The 20,789-nt window shown below is 43.1% G+C and overlaps 1 protein-coding gene across 1 annotated transcript in view; it reads left to right on the plus strand.

The window, feature by feature from the left end:
* The window catches only part of bcl9 (BCL9 transcription coactivator), a 253,735-nt gene that overhangs the window by 143,636 nt on the left and 89,310 nt on the right, over nt 1-20,789 (plus strand). The window contains exon 6 of the mRNA XM_067986473.1: nt 20,519-20,618. Coding sequence (XP_067842574.1) covers nt 20,519-20,618 — 100 coding nt within the window. The remainder of the gene's footprint in view (nt 1-20,518; nt 20,619-20,789) is intronic.

Genomic DNA, 20,789 nt, shown 5'->3' on the forward strand with positions numbered 1-20,789 from the left:
GCATTGAACTTCTTCCTGCACTGCATCCATGTTCGTGGTGCTATGCGCCTGGGATTGACTTTGTCCCCTACTGCCTCCCACTGCCTCGGGAACCATATGATTGGGGGGCCTCTTCCCCCCCCCCCCCCACACTGTGGATATAGGATGCCCCTTATTCTGTCCACCTCTTGCACCAAGGATTCTAGTGCATCATCAGAGAACCTTGTGCAGGCTCTCTCGCAGGCCTGGTACAAACTCAGATCGGCAGATTAGAAGGGTCTGGAATGCAAATTGGAGGATGTGTGATTTAGTAGTGTGCCACCTTTATTCAATGTTTTACCATAACTCAACAGTTTGTCAAACTCCGGGACCTGCATCTGTGTTTTACGTGTGCGAAGTCTGATCTCTGTTCAGACTCTGTGTGGACCCGTATCTTATATTTTGCAAATATCAGAGTCCCGCAAACATTGAGCAGCTTAGTTGATAGTCATTAAAAATTCCACAGGTCCCATCATCACCATGCTGCACTATATTGCAGCACAGATTCACTTCCCAATTGACTTCTACCACTTCCTACAGATGCAATGCACCTCCCCTTTAAGAGGTGCTGGCTGCCTTTAAGTGATGCTACCCACTCACACTATCTGGGCCCCCTGCTGGTGAGCAGCCGCTCAACAGTGCAGGTAGTGCTGGCTGGACGCAGCAATCAGGTAAATCACTAAGCAGCACGAATGGTACATGCTGCCTGCATCTCAATGACTGGGCGTGGGTTAATCATGTACCATGACCCCCGCGCCCAGTTTTGGGGGTTACCCAGTATAATCCCCTACATCTTTAGTCATCCAGGCAGCTCTAGTTTTGGATGCCGTTCCTTTCCCCCTCGTGGGAATGTGTCTTGTTTGTACCCAAAGTATCTCCTCTTTGAAGGCCTCCCATTGCTCATTTACTGTTTTAGTTGTCAATTTTTTATTCCAATCCACTTAGACCAAATTTCCTTTCAACTCACTGAAATTAACCCACCTCCTGTTGAGTATTCTAACATTTGTTTGTTCCTTGTCCTTTTCCAAAACTACTCTAAACCTAATGATATTGTGATCACTTTTTCCCAAATGTTCCCCACTGAGGTATGCTCCACTTGTCCCACTTCAATAATGGAATCTTTACTCAAGAATGTAATAGAAAAAATCTTGAAACCAAAAATATAATAAAAATTCAGGTATTGTCCCCTTAGATTGGATGCGGGACAAGCTTGACAGGCTACTCCTGTTCCTATGTTCCTAAGAATAGTCAGCATGGATTTCAAAAGGGAAGGTCATGCTTGACCAACCTTATTGAATTCTTTGAAGAAGTAACAGAAAAAGTAGACAAGGTTAATACAGTAGATGTAATACACTTAGATTTTCAAAAGGCCTTCCATAAGGTAGTGGACTCATGACTAAGGTCAGAGCATGTGGAGTCAGAGGACAAGTAGCAGAATGGATAGCAAGCTGGTTACAAAACAGAAAACAGAGTAGGGGTAAGGGTCGTTACTCAGACTGGCGAATGGTGGGATATGTGGTTCCACAGGGATCAGTGATGGGACCACTGTTGTTCACCATTTACACCATTTAAATACTGAGGAGGACGGTGACAAAATATAAGAAGACATGAATAAACTTGCAGAATAGGCATGTAATTGGCAAATGAATTTCAATAGATGTAAATATGATGTGGTGCATTTTGGTGGGAAGAATAAAGAGGCCACATACTCCTTGGAAAATAAGAGTCTAAATAGGTTAGAGATGCAACGTCATCTACAGGTACAGATGCATAAATCACTAAACGTAGCGATGCATATAAGGCCATAAAAAACAGACAAAACACTGGGGTTCGTTTCTAGAGGAATAGAATTGAAAAGCAGAGAAGTTATGTTCAACTTGTATATAATCTTGGTTAGACCACATTTGGAAGTATTGTGTACAGTTCTGATCCCCATATTATTAAATGGTGCAAAAAAAAATACAAGGTTGATACCAGAATTGCGAGGTTATACCTATCAGGAAAGATTGATCAGGCTGGGGCTCTTTTCTCTAGAAAAGAGAAGGCTGAGGGGTGACCTGATGGAGATTCTTAAGATTCTGAAAGGGTTTGATAGGGTAGATATAGAGAAGATGTTTCCATTTGTGGGAGAACAAAACTAGGGACCATAAATATAAGTTATTCAGGAGAAACATAGAAACTTCTTTACCCAGAGAGTGGTTAGAATGTGGAACTCGCTACCACAAGTAGTTGAAGCAAATAGCATAGATGCGTTTAAGGGGAAGCTAGAAAGACACGAGGGAGAAAGGAATAGAAGGTTATGCTGATATAGTTAGATGAAGAGGGGTGGGAGGAGGTGCGTGTGGAGCATAAACACGAACATAGACCTGTTGGGCTAAATGGCCTGTTTCTATGCTATGCCATTGTTTAAAAAGGGAGAAAAAGATAGACCGAGTAATTATAGGCCAGTCAGTCTAACCTCGGTGGCGGGCAATTTATTGGAATCAATTCCAAGTGACAGTATAAACCGTCATTTAGAAAGGTACTGATTAATCAAGGACAATCAACATGGATTTGTTAAGGGAAGGTTGTGTCTGACTAACTTGATTGAATTTTTTTAGGAGGTAACAAGGAGGGTCAATGAGGGTAACGCATTTGTTGTCGTGTACATGGATTTTAGCAATGCTTTTGACACATGGCAGACTGGTCAAAAAAGTAAAAGTCTATGGGATTCAAGGGAAAGTGGCTAGTTGGATCCAAAATTGGCTTGGTGGCAGGAAGCAAAGGGTAATGGTCGACGGGTGTTTTTGTGACTGGAAGGCTGTTTCCAGTGGGGTTCCGCAAGGCTCGGCAATAGGTCCCTTGCTTTTTGTGGTATATATTAATGAGTTGGACTTGAATGTGGGGGACTTGATCAAGAAGTTTTCAGATGATTCAAAAGTTGGCCGTGTGGTTGATAGTGAGGAGAAAAGCTGTGGATTGCAGGAAGCTATCAATGGACTGGTCAGGTGGGCAGAAAAGCGGCAAATAAGAACATAAGAACATAAGAAATTGGAGCAGGAGTAGGCCAATCGGCTCCTCGAGCCTGCTCCGCCATTCAATAAGATCATGGCTGATCTGATCCCAACCACAAATCTAAAGAACACAAGAAGTCGGAGCAGGACCCGGCCACATAGCCCCTGGGCCCTCTCCGCCACCCACAGGGCATTGACCGATCCGAACTCAGCTTCATGTCCAATTTCCTGCCCGCTCCCCATAACCCCTAATTCCCTTTACTTCTAGGAAACTGTCTATTTCTGTTTTAAATTTATCTAATGATGTAGCTTCCACAGCTTCCTGGGGCAGCAAATTCCACAGACCTACCACCCTCTGAGTGAAGAAGTTTCTCCTCATCTCAGTTTTGAAAGAGCAGCCCCTTATTCTAAGATTATGCCCCCTAGTTCTAGTTTCACCCATCTTTGGGAACATCCTTACTGGAATTCAATCTAGAGAAGTGTGAGGTAATGCATTTGGGGAGGGCAAACAAGGCAAGGGAGAACACAATAAATGGGAGGATACTGAGAGGTGTAGAGGAACAAAGGGACCTTGGAGTGCATATCCACAGATGCCTGAAGGTAGCAGGACAGGTAGATAAGGTGGTTAAAAAGGCATACAGGATACTTTCCTTTATTGGCAGAGGCATAGAATATAAGAGCAGGGAGGTTATGCTAGAACTGTATAAAACATTGGTTAGGCCACAGTTTGAGTACTGTGTACAGTTCTGGTCACCATATTACAGGAAAGATGTGATTGCGTTGGAGAGGGTACAGAGGAGATTTACGAGAATGTTGCCATGGCTGGAGAATTTTAGCTATGAGAAAAGATTGGATAGGCTGGGGTTGTTTTCTTTGGAACAAAGGAGACTGAGGAGAGATTTAATTGAGGTATTTTAAATTATGACGGGACTAGATAGAGTGGATAGGGAGGATCAATTTCCCTTAGCAGAGAGGTCAATAACCAGGGGGCATGGATTTAAAGTAATTGGTAGAAGGATTAGAGGGGAGCTGCGGAGAAATCTTTTCACCTAGAGAGTGGTGGGGGCCTGGAACTCACTGCCTGAAAGGGTGGTGGAGGCAAAAACCCTCAACTCATTTAAAAAGTACTTGGATGTGCACCTGAAGCGCCGTAACCTACAGGGCTATGGACCAAGTGCTGGAAAGTGGGATTAAGCTGGATAGCTCTTTCTCGGCCGTCACGGACACGATGGGCTGAGTGGCTGCCTTCTGTGCCATGACTTTCTATGATTATATGTAATTCTATGTAATACCCCATCTAGTACCAAGCACTAGCCACCCTTCACTGGTCAGGAAATTAACAGCTGAGAAAATATTTAGCTTTTCCTGACAGAAATGAAACTATAGAAAAATTCCTACGTTAATGAAGTTCTGCCACTAGATGTCACCTGTGGACCTTATGTAGTTTAGTGGATTCCCATTACAAGCAGCATAGCAGGACAAAGAAAAGGCTGTGTGCAAACCGGGGATTGTATTTAAACCAGGGCCTGCTACACTATCAATTAACTATGTCAAAATTAGTAATCTGTGAGAACCCTGCAAAAGAGTTGACCATAGCTGTAACATTTCAACATGGATTAGCACTGTAACCCAACGTTTTTCTGCAGGTCCACTTACACAATTAATTATTGACCAATTCAGGTTATATTCTATTTAACCTAAGATCCAAAAGCAATTTAAAAAAAACATAGATCTTACAGAGCACATCATAATATCATAATATCACAGAGCACAGCCAATCCGAGACAGATCATCCAGATAAGTTGCCTAAGGTTTCGAATTTCCTCGGAGCTGCTCCTGCTCTGCCACCGTAATTTCACCACAAATCACACACGTAAACGGACTTCCATCGCACATCCACTGAAGTTACAACAGTGGAGTGGCAGCAGCTCCAAGAAAATTCCTGGCCTCGGTGTTTCTTTCCCTGAGAGACCCCCTAACATGACAGATCTTATGAGTTTGACTTTGGCCTAAAATATAAAGGAATAATCATATTACTTGTGTTTTAAATGATTTGAATGGGAAGGAAAGCAGAAGAGTAAATTTACATGAAGAACTTCCTCTTCTTCCCCATCACAGTGGCTTTCCTTTAAACTAAGTGACTACTGCATGGAATCTTTGAGGTATTCAGAATCTTTCCTTTTAAAAGCTATTGTGCCCATTATTATTATAATCTGCTTCCCCCACTGTTTCTGAGATGGCTAGATGAATTGAAAATTTGATTCATTTTGTTAGGTATGGGTATTAAGGGTTACGGAACCAAGGCAGGTAGATGGAGTTAAGGTACAGATCAGCCATGATCTAATTGAATGGCGGACCAGGCTTGATAGGCTGAATGACCTACTCCTGTTCTTGTGTTCCTAACAACCTCCTGTGTTTAAAAAACAATTCTCCTAACCTCTCTGTTTGATTTTAGGTGATCATAAATTCATTCCCTCCAGTTACCGATTCACCAACTAGATTTGAGTTGATAGAGTTCTCAAAACTCTTCTTAATTTTAGGCACCTTAACGCTCTCTGTAGAGCATTCTGAAATAACCCTCAGTTTCTCCTCATAACTAAAGCTTCTCATCCCTGAGATCATTTAGGTAAATGTCCTGATATCGATCCTAAAGTATGGTGCCCAAAAGTGGATACAATATTCTAACTGCATCCTAATCAATGATTTGTATAAGTTTAGTATTATCTCTTTGCTTTCTTACTCTAAACCTCTACTTCAAAAGATCCCCACGTGCTTTTCTTTTTTTATAGCTTCGTCAACTTATCCTCCCACTTTTAAATATTTGTGTATTTGAATTCCCAAGTCTCTCTGCTCCTCTACTCCTTTTACAGTTTTACCATTTCATGTATACATCCTCTCGTTCTTCCTCCCAAAATGACGACTTGGCCCCTGTACCACATCCTATAAAATCTACAGAACTGCAGTAAAATATAGACAACTGGCAGAGAAATTGGCAAGAGAGAAAAAAAACACTGCTAACTGGAAGTTGCAAGGGATGTCTCCATGTCACATGAGCACATTATGATAAAAATGATGCAGCATTCTTCTTCTGCAAATAATTGTTTGTCACACACTTTCTTTTAATCCTGTTGCAATCAAACAAGTCATGGAGATATTAGGGACATTAGGAATGCAGTTGGATGTTCGACTGACTGAATTGGTGATAGTGGAAGGACAATCTTAGAAGGGTCATATGGGATTATCTGGGCATTGACTTTATGTTCCTTTATTGTATTACCAAACAGCATAGCTTTTTCTCTCCCAAAAATGTATTGAATCAGCGATTAAGCAAATTCTTTCTAAAGATCTGCATGCATAACATTGCACACAAATGATAGAAAACAATAAGGAATAATGGATTCCTGCTCCTGATCTGAGCCTAAATCTGATCAGTGACTTCAGATAATGTCAACCTGTAAGGCTGCATTCATATGGCTACTTTTACGTTAATGGAAAGTGGTGCTGGGTGCGGATCAATGAAAAAGTGGCCGTTCAACTCAAGACTACTGAGCACGCTAAAGGCCTGAGCTGTGAGACACTCTCCAGGAAGCTATGTCACACTGGTTTGACTTTAGTACAAATCCAGCCCAAGGTCAAAGTCAACAACAGCCACCTGAACCCCAAAATGAGACTGAAATCACTTCCAAGTACTAAACATACTCTGGTTTGTGGGGAGACTTTAGTTCTGTTTAGTTTTGCTTTGGCAGATAAACAGGATGCTCAGCGCAGTTGATATAAGTTGACACCCACAATTAGGGGTTAACAACTGAAACTTGATTACTGCAAATTTAAGAGTAATAATTTGAGACTGTTGACCCAAAGGTGTGAACATTTAGTGTTTCAGTTTACAGACTAATTGACAGTTCCCAAACAGTACACAGCTCTTTATATTTGAGGCTGGGAAAAAGAGTTTCAAACTCTTCATGTACTATGTGATTTGAGGACAATTTTAAACCTCAGGTGAAAATATTACAGGAATGCATTATCCGAGTGGAAAAAGTACACATGACTGCAGTAAAGCTGTCCGACAGCTGTAAATTCTAGCATAGTGTGATACGGAGCTCTCAGCAGAGATCTACAAGATTGAGCCTCTGGTATAAGTGGTCACATACTGAGCTGGATCGAGAACTGGCTGGAAGGCCATAGGCAGAAAGTAATTATAGATGGATTTGGATCTGTTTGGAGACAGTGGTGTCCCCCAGGGATCGGTGTTGGGACCGTTGCTCTTTACTATTTTTATTAATGATCTAAATGTATGTGTTGGGGGGTATGATCTGCAAATTTGCAGATGATACCAAGATCTGTGCGAGTGTCAGGACTGTAGACGATGCTCGACTGCTTCAGGCGGATCTTGATGTGTTGGGGGACTGGGCTCGTGACTGGCAATTGATGTTTAATTTAGAGAAGTGCAATTAATGTGGGCAGAACAAATGCTCAACATGCATACACCTTTCAGGAAAAGCATTAAAGCAGGTGGAGAAAGAAAGAGATCTGGGCGTTCTAGTGCATAAATCTTTAAAGGTTAATGAGCAATGCCGTGAAGTGATAGCGAGTGCAGATGCATTTATAGGACAATTGACTATAAGACAAAGCATACTATTTTGTCCTTGTACAAGACCTTGGTCAGGCCTCATTTAGAATTGAGTGTCCAGTTTTGGTCTCCTCACATGGTGATATTGAGGCTTTGGAAAGGGTGCAGAGGAGGTCCACTAGACTAATTCCTAGCTTAAAGCATATTCGTTATCAAGGTAGGCTAAAAGAGCTGGGATTCTACACTCTAGAAAAGTGTAGACTTAGGGATGATCTAATTGAGGTTTATAAGATGATGAAAGGAATATATTGTGTTCCTGTTGACAGTTTGTTCCAATTAAATATGTTAGGGAGGACCAGGGTCACAATTTTAAGTTGTACAAGGCCAGATCTAGGTTAGATGTTAGGAGGTGGTTCTTTTCCCAGAGAATAGTGGACCTGTAGAACAGGCTCCTGGCTCTTGTGGTGGATGCCAATTCGCTGAATTCCTTCAACTGAGAGCTGGACCTGTTTCTGGCTGGGGCGGAGATCACCTCTAACAAAGGTTGGTAATGTCATGCATAGAATTATCAGGTCCAGAGTGATCTCCTGGACTAGTTTCGATCGCCAAAGAGGTTGGAGAGGAATTTCCCAGATTTTTTCCCCCCAAATTGGCCTGGGTTTTTATCTGTTTTTTCGCCTTTCCCAGGAGATCACATGATGTGGCGTAAGGAGTGTATATATTGTGGTACACAAGGTATCACATTTGTGTGGGACAGGCTGGATGGGCCAGAGGGTCTTTTCTTGTCCGTCATTGTTCATAGTAGTGATCAAGGAAAGGATAGTTCAGGAAATCACAGGCGCACAGAGTTTTCCATCCATTTCCCGATACGAGCTTCCTCGGATTGCCAGATGCCAGAAACGCCTTGGTTATCTCTGCTTATTTACAGCTCTTTGATGGTCGAATTACCATAACAGTTCGAGATGCACGAAACAAGAGGATGCTGCCAATCTCACAGTAAAGGAGGAGGTAGTAGAGAAATTGGATAGGATAAAATTAGATAAAGAGGAGGTACTTAAAAGGTTGGTAATGTTCAAAGTAGAAAAGTCACCCAGTCCAGATGGGGTGCATCCTAGGTTGCTCAGGGAAGTAAGCATGGAGGTAGTGAAGGCTCTAGCCACAATTTTTCAATCCTTCTTAGGGAGCAGTGGCAGAGAACAGGAGGGTTGAAAATGTTACACCTCTGTTCAAAAAAAGGGAGAGAGATAAACTGCAGGACAATCAGCCTAACGTTGATGGCAGGGAAACTTTTAGAGACAGTAGTCTGGGACAAAATTAAGTGTCACTTGGAAAGATATGGGTTATAAGAACATAAGAAATAGGAGCAGGAGTAGGCCAATTGGCCCCTCGAGCCTGCTCCGCCCCTCGAGCCTGCTCCACCATTCAATAAGATCATGGCTGATCTGATCCTAACCTCAAATCTAAATTCATGTCCAATTTCCTGCCCGCTCCCCGTAACCCCTAATTCCCTTTACTTCTAGGAAACTGTCGATTTCTGTTTTAAATTTATTTAATGATGTAGCTTCCACAGCTTCTTGGGGCAGCAAATTCCACAGACCTACTACCCTCTGAGTGAAGAAGATTCTCCTCATCTCAGTTTTGAAAGAGCAGCCCCTTATTCTAAGATTATGCCCCCTAGTTCTAGTTTCACCCATCCTTGGGAACATCCTTACCGCATCCACCCGATCAAGCCCCTTCACAATCTTATATGTTTCATTCTTCTGAACTCCAATGAGTAGAGTCCCAATCTACTCAACAATGAAAATGAAAGCTCGCGTGGATTTGTTGAAGGCAAATCAAGTCTGACAAATTTGATTGAGTTCTTTGATGAAGTATTGGAGAGGATTGATGAGGGTAGTGCAGTTGATATTCTGTATCTGGACTTTCAAAAGGCGTTTGATAGAGCAGCTCATAATAGACTTGTTAGCAAAATTGAAGCCCATGGGATTAAAGAGGCAGTGGCAACGTGGATACAAAATTGGCTAAGGGTGAACATTTGTTTTTCAGACTGGAGGGAAGTGGTGTCCCCCCAGGGTCGGTATTAGGACCACTGCTCTTTTTGATATACATTAATTACCTGGACTTGGGTATACAGGGCATAACTTCAAAGTTTGCAGATGACACGAAACTTGGAAATGTAGTAAACAGTGAGGAGGATAATAGCGGAATTCAGGAGGACACAGTCAGACTGGTCATATGGCAGATGAAATTTAATGCAAAGAAGTGTGAAATGATGCATTTTGGAAGGAAGAATGAGGAGAGGCAATATAAACTAAATGGTACAATTTAAAGGGGATGCAGGAACAGAGAGACCTGGGGTTGACATCTACAAATCTTTGAAGGTGGCAGGACAAGTTGATAAGGCCTGTTAAAAAGGGATCTTTGGCTTTGGCTTTGGCTTTATAAATAGAGGCAAGGAAGTTTTGCTAAATCTTTATAAACCACTGGTTAGGCCTCAGGTGGAGTCTTGTGTCCAATTCAGGGCAGTACACTTTAGCAAGAATGTCAAGGCCTTGGAGAGGGTGCAAAGAAGATTTACTAGAATGGTACCAGGGATTGTAAACAATTTTACAACACCAAGTTATAGTCCAGCAATTTTATTTTAAATTCACAAGCTTTCGGAGATTTTCTCCTTCCTCAGGCAAATGTTTGCCTGAGGAAGGAGAAAATCTCCGAAAGCTTGTGAATTTAAAATAAAATTGCGGTACCAGGGATGAGAGACTTCAGTTATGAAGAGAGACTACAGAAGCTGAGGTTGTTCTCTTTAGAGCAGAGAAGGGGAGATTTAATAGAGGTGTTCAAAATTATGAAGGGTTTTGATAATACATAGAGAGAATCTGTTTCCACTGGCAGGAGGGTCAGTAATCAAAGGACAGAGATTTAAGTTAACTGGCAAAAGAACCAGAGGAGAGATGAGGAGAAGTTTTTTATGCAGCAAATTGTTATGATCTGGAATGTACTGCCTGAGAAAGTGGTGGAAGCAGATTCAAAAGTAACTTTCAAAAGGGAATTGGATAAAGACCAGAAAAGCAAATATTTGCAGGGCTATGGGGAAAGAGCAGGGGAGTGGGATTAATTGGATAGCTCTTTCAAAGAGCCGGCACAAGCACGATGGGCCAAAAGGCCTCCTTCTGTGCTGCATGATTCTATGATTCCACCTCCTGTCCTTGTTGCTGCCCAGCTGGTGGTAAGGACCGGTCCTTCATGATGAAGTTGTGGAGCATGCAGCAAATGATGACAAATCTGGATACCCGCGCAGTGGTGTACTGCAAAGCTCCTCCAGAATGGTGCAGGCAGCAGAAGCATTGCTTGAGCACATGGATTGCTCAATGATGTCCCTTGTGGCAACATAGCTCTCTTTGTAGGACAGCTCTCCAGCTTCCTAACTGGAGTCATGAGCCATGTCCGGAGAGGGTATCCCTTGTCATCCAATAGGTGGCCTGGTTGGAATAAAGGCTGCACAGAGGACTGGCAATGGATGAATGAGTCATGACTGCTGCCAGGATAGTGGGTACAGACCTGCATGATGTGCTCCTTGTGGTCACAAAACAGCTTTCGATTGATAAAGATGCCAGGCTGGTGATAGGGAGCATGCAAGGCAATGTGTGCGCAATCAATGGCACCTTGCACACTTGGGAAGCCTGACATACATGTGAAACTTAGTGCCCTCTCGTCCTGTTTAACTCTACCAATAGGGAAGGAGATGTATGTGTTTCTCCTGGTGTAGAGGAGTCTCCCTGATACATTGGTGCATTGTGAACTGTGAAGTGTTGCTAGTGTTAGCTGTTGTAGCCTGAAAGAAGCCCGTGGCATACAGGCTCAGAGCCATGGTGACCTTGACAGCCACAGGCAGTGCTGTCCATGCCCTCATTTGAGGCTGGAGTTGTGGCTGCAGCACGTGATATAGCTCGGTGACAACCATCTTGGTGAAGCGAAATCGACTCATACATTGCTCCTCAGTAAAGTTGATGCTGGAAAAATGCCCCCTGAAGACCCTCTATAGATATGTCCTCCTGTTCAGTGCCCTCTTCCTCCTCCCTCTTCGGGCAGCTTCTCCTGCTCTGTGCTCCTCCTTCAGCCCCAAAGGCAGTGCTGCCAGATTGCCCATGTCTGCAACCATACTATTTGCGAGGAAAAGAGCAACAAGAGTGCAAGACCAGCAAAACCTCCCTCTGTACAGACAAAGTGAACTTTCCAGAGTGAGACAACACTGCAAAAAAATCTAAAAGAAATATTAAACCAGCAACTAACCTGTAAGCACTGCATGATGCCTTTAAATAGCGCTAGTGAGGGAGCCTTCAGAGGTCAGCACGTGGCGAATGAAGCACTGGGGTGGTCCAAAATGGAAAACGGGCCCTGCAACAAGCGCAGGACCCTAGTTTAAATATATTGGGCCAGAATTTGCTGGCAAAATAACGGCGAGTTAAAGGCGCATGCCATTATTAGCGTGTAAAAAATCCAGCAATTTGTGGTGAGGAAGAGATGTGCATTGAGTTGTGAATTGCTACAAGTGGTTTGACAGTTTGCATTGCTTCCCTGTTAGCCTTGCGAAAACAGGGGATCACCATCAACCTCCCTATGATTGTCAAGAAATTGCTGCATTTGCACTGTAAATGCGAATTAAAGGCATTGCAGAAAGTTTGGGTGTAAGGACCCTGTTAATGGGGTAATTTATGTTTCCAATGGCCTTCCGTTTTGAAACTAGTTAGCAATTAAATGATAATTGTTCTATTATGCCACAAAAAGCACGCATCCAGGATTCAAGTTAAACTGTTTTGTTACATTGATTTGTTGTGGAATATGGGATTAGAGTAGACAGGGCTGATGGCCGGCGCGGACACGATGGGCCGATGGGCCTCTATCCGTGCTGTATGACTCTATGACTCTATGACTCTATGGTTTCTGGCTTTGAGCAAAATCAATGCCAAGTTCACTTCAGCTTATCAGGATTTACTCTTATCCCCCCACCCCCCTCAAAGAATGTGGGTCCACTAGTTTGTAAGTAACCAACAATCACCATGCTGATTCCAAAAGTTGAATTGCTTTAAAATAGATAGCTTTTGCGTGTAGGCAGCAGCTATCTTCGGTTCCTGAATTTCATGAATTAAAAAATAATAATCTGAACACTGGGCAGGAGGCTGTCTTATTCATATGTTTATGTGCCATGTTCGATAGATTAAAAAATCTTAGAACTACACATTTTCTTGCATGTATGGAATCATAGAATATATACAACACAGATGGAGGCCATTCGGCCCATCGAACCCGTGCCGGCTCTTTGTAGGAGCTATCCAGTTAGTCCCATTGCCTCGCTCTTTCCCTGTAGCCCTGCAAAATGTTTTTCCCTTCAAGTATTTATCCAATTCATTTTTGAAAGCCACGATTGTGCTTTCACCACCCTTTCAGGCAGCACAGTCCAGATCATATCTACTCGCTGCATAAAAATTTTTTTCCTCATGTCGCCTTTGGTTCTTTTGCCAATCACCTTAAATCTGTGTCCTCTGGTTCTCGACCCTTCCGCCAATGGGAACAGTTTCTCTTTATTCACTTTATCTAAACCCTTCATGATTTTGAACACTTCTATCAAATCTCCTCTTAACCTTCTCTGCTCTAATGAGAACAACCCCAGCTTCTCCAGTCTATCCACGTAACCGAAGTCCCTCATCCCTGGGACCATTCCAATAAATCTTTTCTGCACCATATCTAAGGTCTTTGCATCCTTCCTAAAATGCGGTGCCCAGAATTGGATACAATACTCCAATTGTGGCCAGCGCTTTATAAAGGTTCAACACAACTTCCTGGCTTTTGTATTCTATGTCTCTATTTATAAAGCCCAGGATCCTGTATGCTTTTTTAACCGCTTTCTCAACCTGTCCTGCCACCAAAGATTTGTGCACATATACCCCCAGGTCTCTCTGGTCCTGCACCCCCTTTAGAATTATACCATTTAGTTTATATTGCTGCTCCTCGTTCCTCCTGTCAAAATGTATCACTTCGCACTTCTCTGCGTTAAATTTCTTCTGCCATGTCTCCGCCCATTCCATCAGCCAGTCTATGTCCTTTTGAAGTCTCTTACTATCCTCCTCACTGTTTACTACACTTCCAAGTTTTGTGTCACCTGCAAATTTTGAAATTGTGCCCTGAACACTCAAATCCAAGTTATTAATATATACCAAAACAAAGCAGTGTTCCTAGTACTGACCCCTGGGGAACACCACTGTGTACTTTCCGCCAGTCTGAAAAACAATCGTTGACCACTACTCTCTGTTTCCAGTCACTTAGCCAATTTCGTATCCATGCTGCCACTGCCCCTTTTATTCCACGGGCTTCAATTTTGCTGACAAGCCTATTATGGGGCACTTTATCAAATGCCTTTTCAAAGTCCATATACACCACCTCAACCACATTGCCTATATCATCCCTCTCTGTTACCTCATAAAAAAACTCAAGCAGGTTCGTTAAACACAATTTGCCTTTAACAAATCTGTGCTGGCTTTCCTTTATTAATCCGCACTTGTCCAAATGTCTATTAATTTTGTCCCGGATTATTGTCCACAAAAGCTTCCACACCACTGAGGTTAAACGGACTGACCTATAGTTGCCGGGTTTATCTTTACCCCCTTTTTTGAACAAGGGTCTAACATGTGCAATTCTCCAGCCTATCTAAGCAGGATTGAAAAATTAAGGCCAGCAACTCTGCAATTTCTACCCTTACTTCTCTCAGTAACGTTGGATGCATCCCATCCGGACTGGCTGAATTATCATAGAAAGTTTACAGCATGGAAGGAGGCCATTCAGCCCATTGAGTCTGTGCCGGCTCTATGCAAGAGCAATCCTACTAGTCCCACTCCCCTGCCCTATCACCGTAACCCTGCAATTTTTTTCCTTTCAAGTACTCATCCAGTTTCCTTTTGAAGGCCATGATTGAATCTGCCTCCACCACCCCCTCGGGCAGTGCATTCCAGGTCCTAACCACTTGCTGTGTAAAAAAGCGTGTCAATTCACCTTTGGTTATTTTGTCAATCACCTTAAATCTATATCCTTTGGTTTTTAACCCTTCCGCGAATGGGAACAGTTTCTCTTTATCTATTCTGATAGACCCTTTCCGATTTTGAATACCTCTATCAATTCTCCTCGCAACCATCTCTGTTCCAAGGAGAACAACCCCAGCTTCTCCAGTCTATCCATGTAACTAAAGTCCCTCATCCCTTGAATCATTCCAGTGAATCTCTTCTGCACCCTCTCTAAGGCTTTCACATCTTTCCTAAAGTGTGGTGCCCAGAACTGGACACAATACTCCAGTTGTGGCCAAACCAGTGTTTTATAAAGGTTCATCATGACTTCCATACTTCCGTACTCTATGCCTCTATTTTTAAAGCCCAGGGTCCCGTATGCTTTTTTAACCGCTTTCTTAATCTGCCATGCCACCTTCAATGATTTGTGCACATATATCCCAGATCTCTCTGTTCCTGTACCCCTTTTAGAGTTGTGCCCTTTAGTTTATATTGCCTCTCCTCATTCTTCCTATCGAAATGTATCACTTTGCATTTCTCTGGGTTAAATTTCATCTGCCACATGTCTGCCCATGCAACCAGCCTGTCTATATCCTCTTGAAGTCTATCACTATCCTTCTCACTGTTTACTACCCTTCCAAGTTTTCTGTCATTTGCAAATTTTGAAATTGTGCCCTGTACACCCAAGTCTAAGTCATTAATATATATCAAGAAAAGCAGTGGTCCCAGCACTGATCCCTGGGGAACACCACAGTATACCTCTCTCCAGTCTGAAAAACAGCCGTTCACCACTGCTCTCTGTTTCCTATCCCTTAGCCAATTCTGTATCCATGTTGCTACTGCCCCCTTTATTCCATAGGCCACAATCTTGATGATAAACCTACCATGCTGCACTTTATCAAACGCTTTTTGAAAGTCCATATGTACCACATTAACTGCATTGCCCTCACCTACCCTCTCTGTTACCTCATCAAAAAACTCTATCAGTTTGGTTATACACGATTTGCCTTTAACAAATCTGTGCTGGCTTTCCCTAATCAATCCACACTTGTCCAAGTGATTGTTAATTCTGTCCTGGATTATCGTTTCTAAAAGTTTCCCCACCACTGAGACTAAACTGACTGGCCTATAGTTGTTGGGTTTATCCTTACACCCTTTTTTGAACAAGGATGTAACATTTGCAAATCTCCAGTCCTCTGGCACCACCCCCATATCTACATATGTTTGGAAGATTATGGCCAGTACCTCCGCAATTTCCACCCCTAATTCCCTCAGCAACCTAGGATGCATCCCATCCAGACCAGGTGACTTATCTACTTTAAGTACAGCTAGCCTTTCTGGTAACTCTTTTTTATCAATTTTTAGCCCATCCAGTAACTCAACTATATCTTCCTTTACTGATACTCTGGCAGCATCTTCTTCCTTGATAAAGGCAGATGCAAAGTATTCATTTAGTACCTCGGCCATCCCCTCTGCCTTCATGAGTAGATCTCCTTTATGGTCCCTAATTGGCCACCCCTCCTTTTACTACGTGTGTACTGTTTGGGTGCCTGTTGAAGACTTTTGGATTCCCTTTTATGTTGGCCACCAGTCTATTCTCATACTCTCTCTTTGCCCCTCTTATTTCCTTTTTCACTTCCCCTCTGAACTTTCTATATTCTGCCTGGTTCTCACTCTTTATGAACCTGACATCTGTCATATGCCCCTTTTTTCTGTTTCATCTTACTCACTATCTCTTTTGTCATCCAGGGAGCTCTGGCTTTGGTTACCCTACCTTTCTGCCTCGTGGGAATGTGCCTAGACTGTACCCGAACCATCTACTCTTCAAAGGCCGTCCACTGTTCAATTACAGTTTTTCCTGCCAATCTTTGATTCCAATTTACCCGGGCCAAATCTGTTCTCAACCCACTGAAATTGGCCCTCCTCCTATTAATTATTTTTACTCTAGATTGATCCTTGTCCTTTTCCATAACTAATCTTGACCTTATGATACTATGATCACTGTTCCCTAAATATTCCCCCACTGACACTTGCTCCACTTGGCCCACTTTATTCCCTAGAACCAGATCCAGCAATGCATCCTTCCTCGTTGGGCTGGAAACATACGGATCAAGAAAGTTCTCCTGAACACACTTCAGAAATTGCTCCCACTCTTTGCCCTTTACATTATTACTATCCCTGTCTATATTAGGATAGTTGACATCCCCCATTATCACTACTCTATAGTTCTTGCACCTATTTTTAATTTCCTTGCAAATTTGCTCCTCTATAATCGCTCCCACTAATTGGTGGCCTATAGAATATATCCTGTAGTGTAATGGCACTTCTATTGTTTCTTAACTCTAACCAAATCGATTCTGTCCTTGACCCCTCAAGGACATCCTCTTTCTCCAGCAGTGCAATATTCTCCTTAATCAATATTGCCGCCCCCACTCCTTTTTTTCATTCCCTATCTTTCATGAACACCTTGTCTCCAGAGAGATTTAGTACCCAATCCTGCTCTTTTTTGAGCGAGGTCTCCATTATCGCCACTACATCATATTCCCATGTGGCTATTTGCACCTGCAGCTCACCAACCTTATTTACCACACATATGCACTTTAAACCTATCTTAGACCTTCTTGTATTCTCTCTTAGTCTGATCTCAACCAATCTTCTTCTATTTCTTACTTTAGTGATATCTCTCCCAATCCTTTGTGCACCTTGTTTCTCCTATTGAATGCTACATGCTGGTGCCCATCCTGCCCTCCTGCCAAATTATTTTAACCCCCCCCCACAGCATAGTGAACCTCCTTGCAAGGACATTGGTCCCAGCTCTGTTGAGGTGCAACCCGTGCGTCTTGAACAGGTCCCTCCTGCCCCAGAACTGGTCCCAATGCCCCAAGAATCTGAAGCCCTCCCTCTTGCACCATGTCTCTAGCCACACATTAACCTGCCTTATCTTCCTATTTCTGTACTCACTAGCACGTGACACTTGGGAGTCATCCAGAGATTACTACCTTTTGAGGTCCTGCTTTTTAACTTGCTTTCTAGCTCCTGAAACTCTAGCCGCAGCACCTCATCCCTTTTCTTTCCTACGTCGTTGGTACCTACATAGACCACGACTTCTGGCTGTTCGCCTTTCCCCCGCAGAATGTTCCGCACCCTCTCCGTGATGTCCTTTACCCTGGCAACAGGGAGGCAATACACCAAGTGGGACCTAAACGCCTGTCTGTCCCCCTAACTATTGAATCCCCTATGACTACTGCATTTCTACACTTCACTGTACCCCCTGTGCAGTCCTTTGTCCCATGGTGCCATGCTCAGGACTGCACTCCTTCGAGGTGTCATCACCCTCACTGGTATTCAATGTTGGTTTAAGAGTGCCACACACCCAGAAAATTCCTGCACTGCCTTCCTCTTCCTACCTTTTTGGATGACTACCCAATTGCTATCCTGAACTCTCTGTGGCTGCAGGGTTACCACCTCCTGGAACGTACGATCCAGGAAACCTTCAGCCTCACTTATGCTCTACAGTGACTCCAGCTGCCCCTGAAGCTCAGAAACCCTCAACTTGAGCTTGAGCAACTGGAGGTATTTCCTGCACATGTAGTCCTGCAGGACACATGAAGCATCCTGAAGTTCCCACATGGCGCATGAATTGCAGGCAATGGGTCTCAGCTGCCCTTCTATTATATTTAGAAACCCTTTTCTTCTAAACTCCCTTTAGATACTCGATTGTTATTAATTTACTTACTGTTTACTTACCCCAATTAACTTACCCTTTTATTCTGAGTCTCTTAGAGCTCCTCCTCTCTGTTCACTGTCCTTCCCACTCTACACCTAATTCCCCCTCTCACCAAATTCTCAAGTTCGAACTCGGTTCACAATCCACTTCATTCGCAATATGCTCTGTGCTTCAGCAGATAACATTCTACTTCTGAGAACATCAGTTACAACTGCTCAATCAGCTTCCATCTCACAGTAATAACCCTCTATTCAGGCACTCACTTAAAGCTGATTGACTCTTAACTGTTAACTGCCACTGACTTGCAGTTTCTGTAACTGTTACCGAACTTGCAGTTTCTTTTAAAGTTTTAAAGTTCTATGTTAAATTTTAAACTAAATTTAATTTCAATTCACCCACTACTTTAACAGAGTCCCCCTCTCACCAAATTCCCAAGTTTCCACTTGGTTCACAATCCACTCCGTTCGCAATGTGCTCTGTGCTTCAGCTCTGTGCTTCAGGAGATAACTTTCTGCATCATGCACCTTTTGGACCCATCGTTCACAAGGTCCCAGGTGCCCTGTTGACCTTGCCACGCCATTATCAACTCGCACTTCCAGCAATTTGCTGCGCAAAATTAATTGGAGCCAAAGTGTGAGGAAAAAAATCCATCTCACAGCGCTCACTGCGAGATGCCCCGCTCCAGGAAATTCCGGGCTATTATTCTCTACTTAGAATGCTGCTTGCCAGCACAACCTCCTCCAGCAATATGGCAGGAGGCGCACTTAAGACCGGGTGTGTACGTACACTTCCTGCTCGTTAGATTGGGGGCAAAGTAGGCCACTTAGCGCCTGAGAAACTGGTGCTACGTGGCCAGATTTCTAGACCACCGTTTCTCCTCTGCTCCCTTTGCACCATCTTAGGCTCACCTTTCAGGCACTTACAATCCTGCTGTCTTACAAAACTATTTTATCTTGCTACCATTCTCCTGCCTTCAAAAACATCTTTTTATTAAAAAAATCAATCTGTCCAACTGTGCCTTCAGTTAGCACCCCGCCCCCACCTTCCGTATAGGAGCACTATTAAAATGTAAGTTATTGTTGTGAAAACAGTTGCAAGAGGCCACTGGTGAAAAATGGGTCCAATTGCCCTTGAATCAATTTGTTTTACTGCTGTTACTGAGGGAATGGTGATTGTATATAGTGATTTTTAAAATTAAACATTGTGTGTTTTTGCATTGTTTATGGTACAATGTAATCTATGGGAGTAGCAGGAGAGAACTCGGTCTGCATTTTTAATGGCAGACTATAGGTCCCACCTATATTAAAATTGGAGGGTACTTGTGTTCTGCTAAGACCGTATTGCATTCCTTTCCTTTTGTTCCTGTTCATTTTCTCCCACCCTTCTCCCTGCTTGCCAAAGTACAGGTTCATTAATGTTGGCTGTGGTCTTGCATCACATTCATTCTAATGTGCCAGCCTTGGCAATTATTGACACACTGTTGAACTCCAGGGTAGCATCATACCTGAGTCTAATGTCCCAATGACCACATTCTTCCAGCAGAGGAGCAGGAGCATTGGGGTAATTGTTTCTTTCACCCTCCTTAACCCAAGAGCATTGATGTCAATTGTAGTGCCACCATGGCCACGAGAGAGATGAGTTACCACTATCTGATGCTACTTTCAATGGAAGCAGGGCAATATTTGAATCAAATCCAAATGTCCACCCCCCCTCCCCCTCGCCTATATACTGTGGCGTAGTTTTGGCAACAATGGGACAATTGCACATGTGCAATATTGGTGGCTTTGCTGGTCTAGCTTGGGACCTTTCCTGATATTTGTGAGGAATGGTCTATCTAGGCCAATAATTACACACTGCCAAAGATGGCAAACCTGGCGGCTACAGCTGTTTAGCTTTGCTTCCAGCAGCACTTTAAATTTGAAGCACCTAATGAAACCCCCACTGGAGGACGGTCTGGTACCTCCAACAGCAAGAGGTTCTTCAATTAACCTTTGGTGGTAAGAGTGCCTTTAGAGGAAACACTTTTGTATAAAGGGAGCATAAATGATTCAGCCTTCAATCTGCCCTAAGAGATCACCTCTAAGTTCTTTTCTAAGCAGGTTTTTCTATGTGAATGCTCTATCGCTATTTGTAAGAAGATTTTTTTTTCTGACTGTAGGGCCGCAGAAGCTGTCCTGAAGGGACAAGCAGCGTCTATTCTTGCCTTCCATATGCAGAATATTTCAAACACCAAGACAGAAAAGAGCAGTCCACTACCGGTAAGCCACATTTCTTTTGATATGTATTTTTGTGCACATTAACCAACAACAGCCCTTAAAAGGGGAATGATCTCTACCCGCAGGAAAATGTATCCTGCTAACAGATTATAGAGTAAAGCTTGCAAGGCTGGGGTCCTGAAGGCAGCCCTGGAAAGCTATCAAGTCTCACTG

This window comes from Heptranchias perlo, chromosome 6 (assembly GCF_035084215.1).
Source record: "Heptranchias perlo isolate sHepPer1 chromosome 6, sHepPer1.hap1, whole genome shotgun sequence".
NCBI classification, from domain to species: Eukaryota; Metazoa; Chordata; class Chondrichthyes; order Hexanchiformes; family Hexanchidae; genus Heptranchias; species Heptranchias perlo.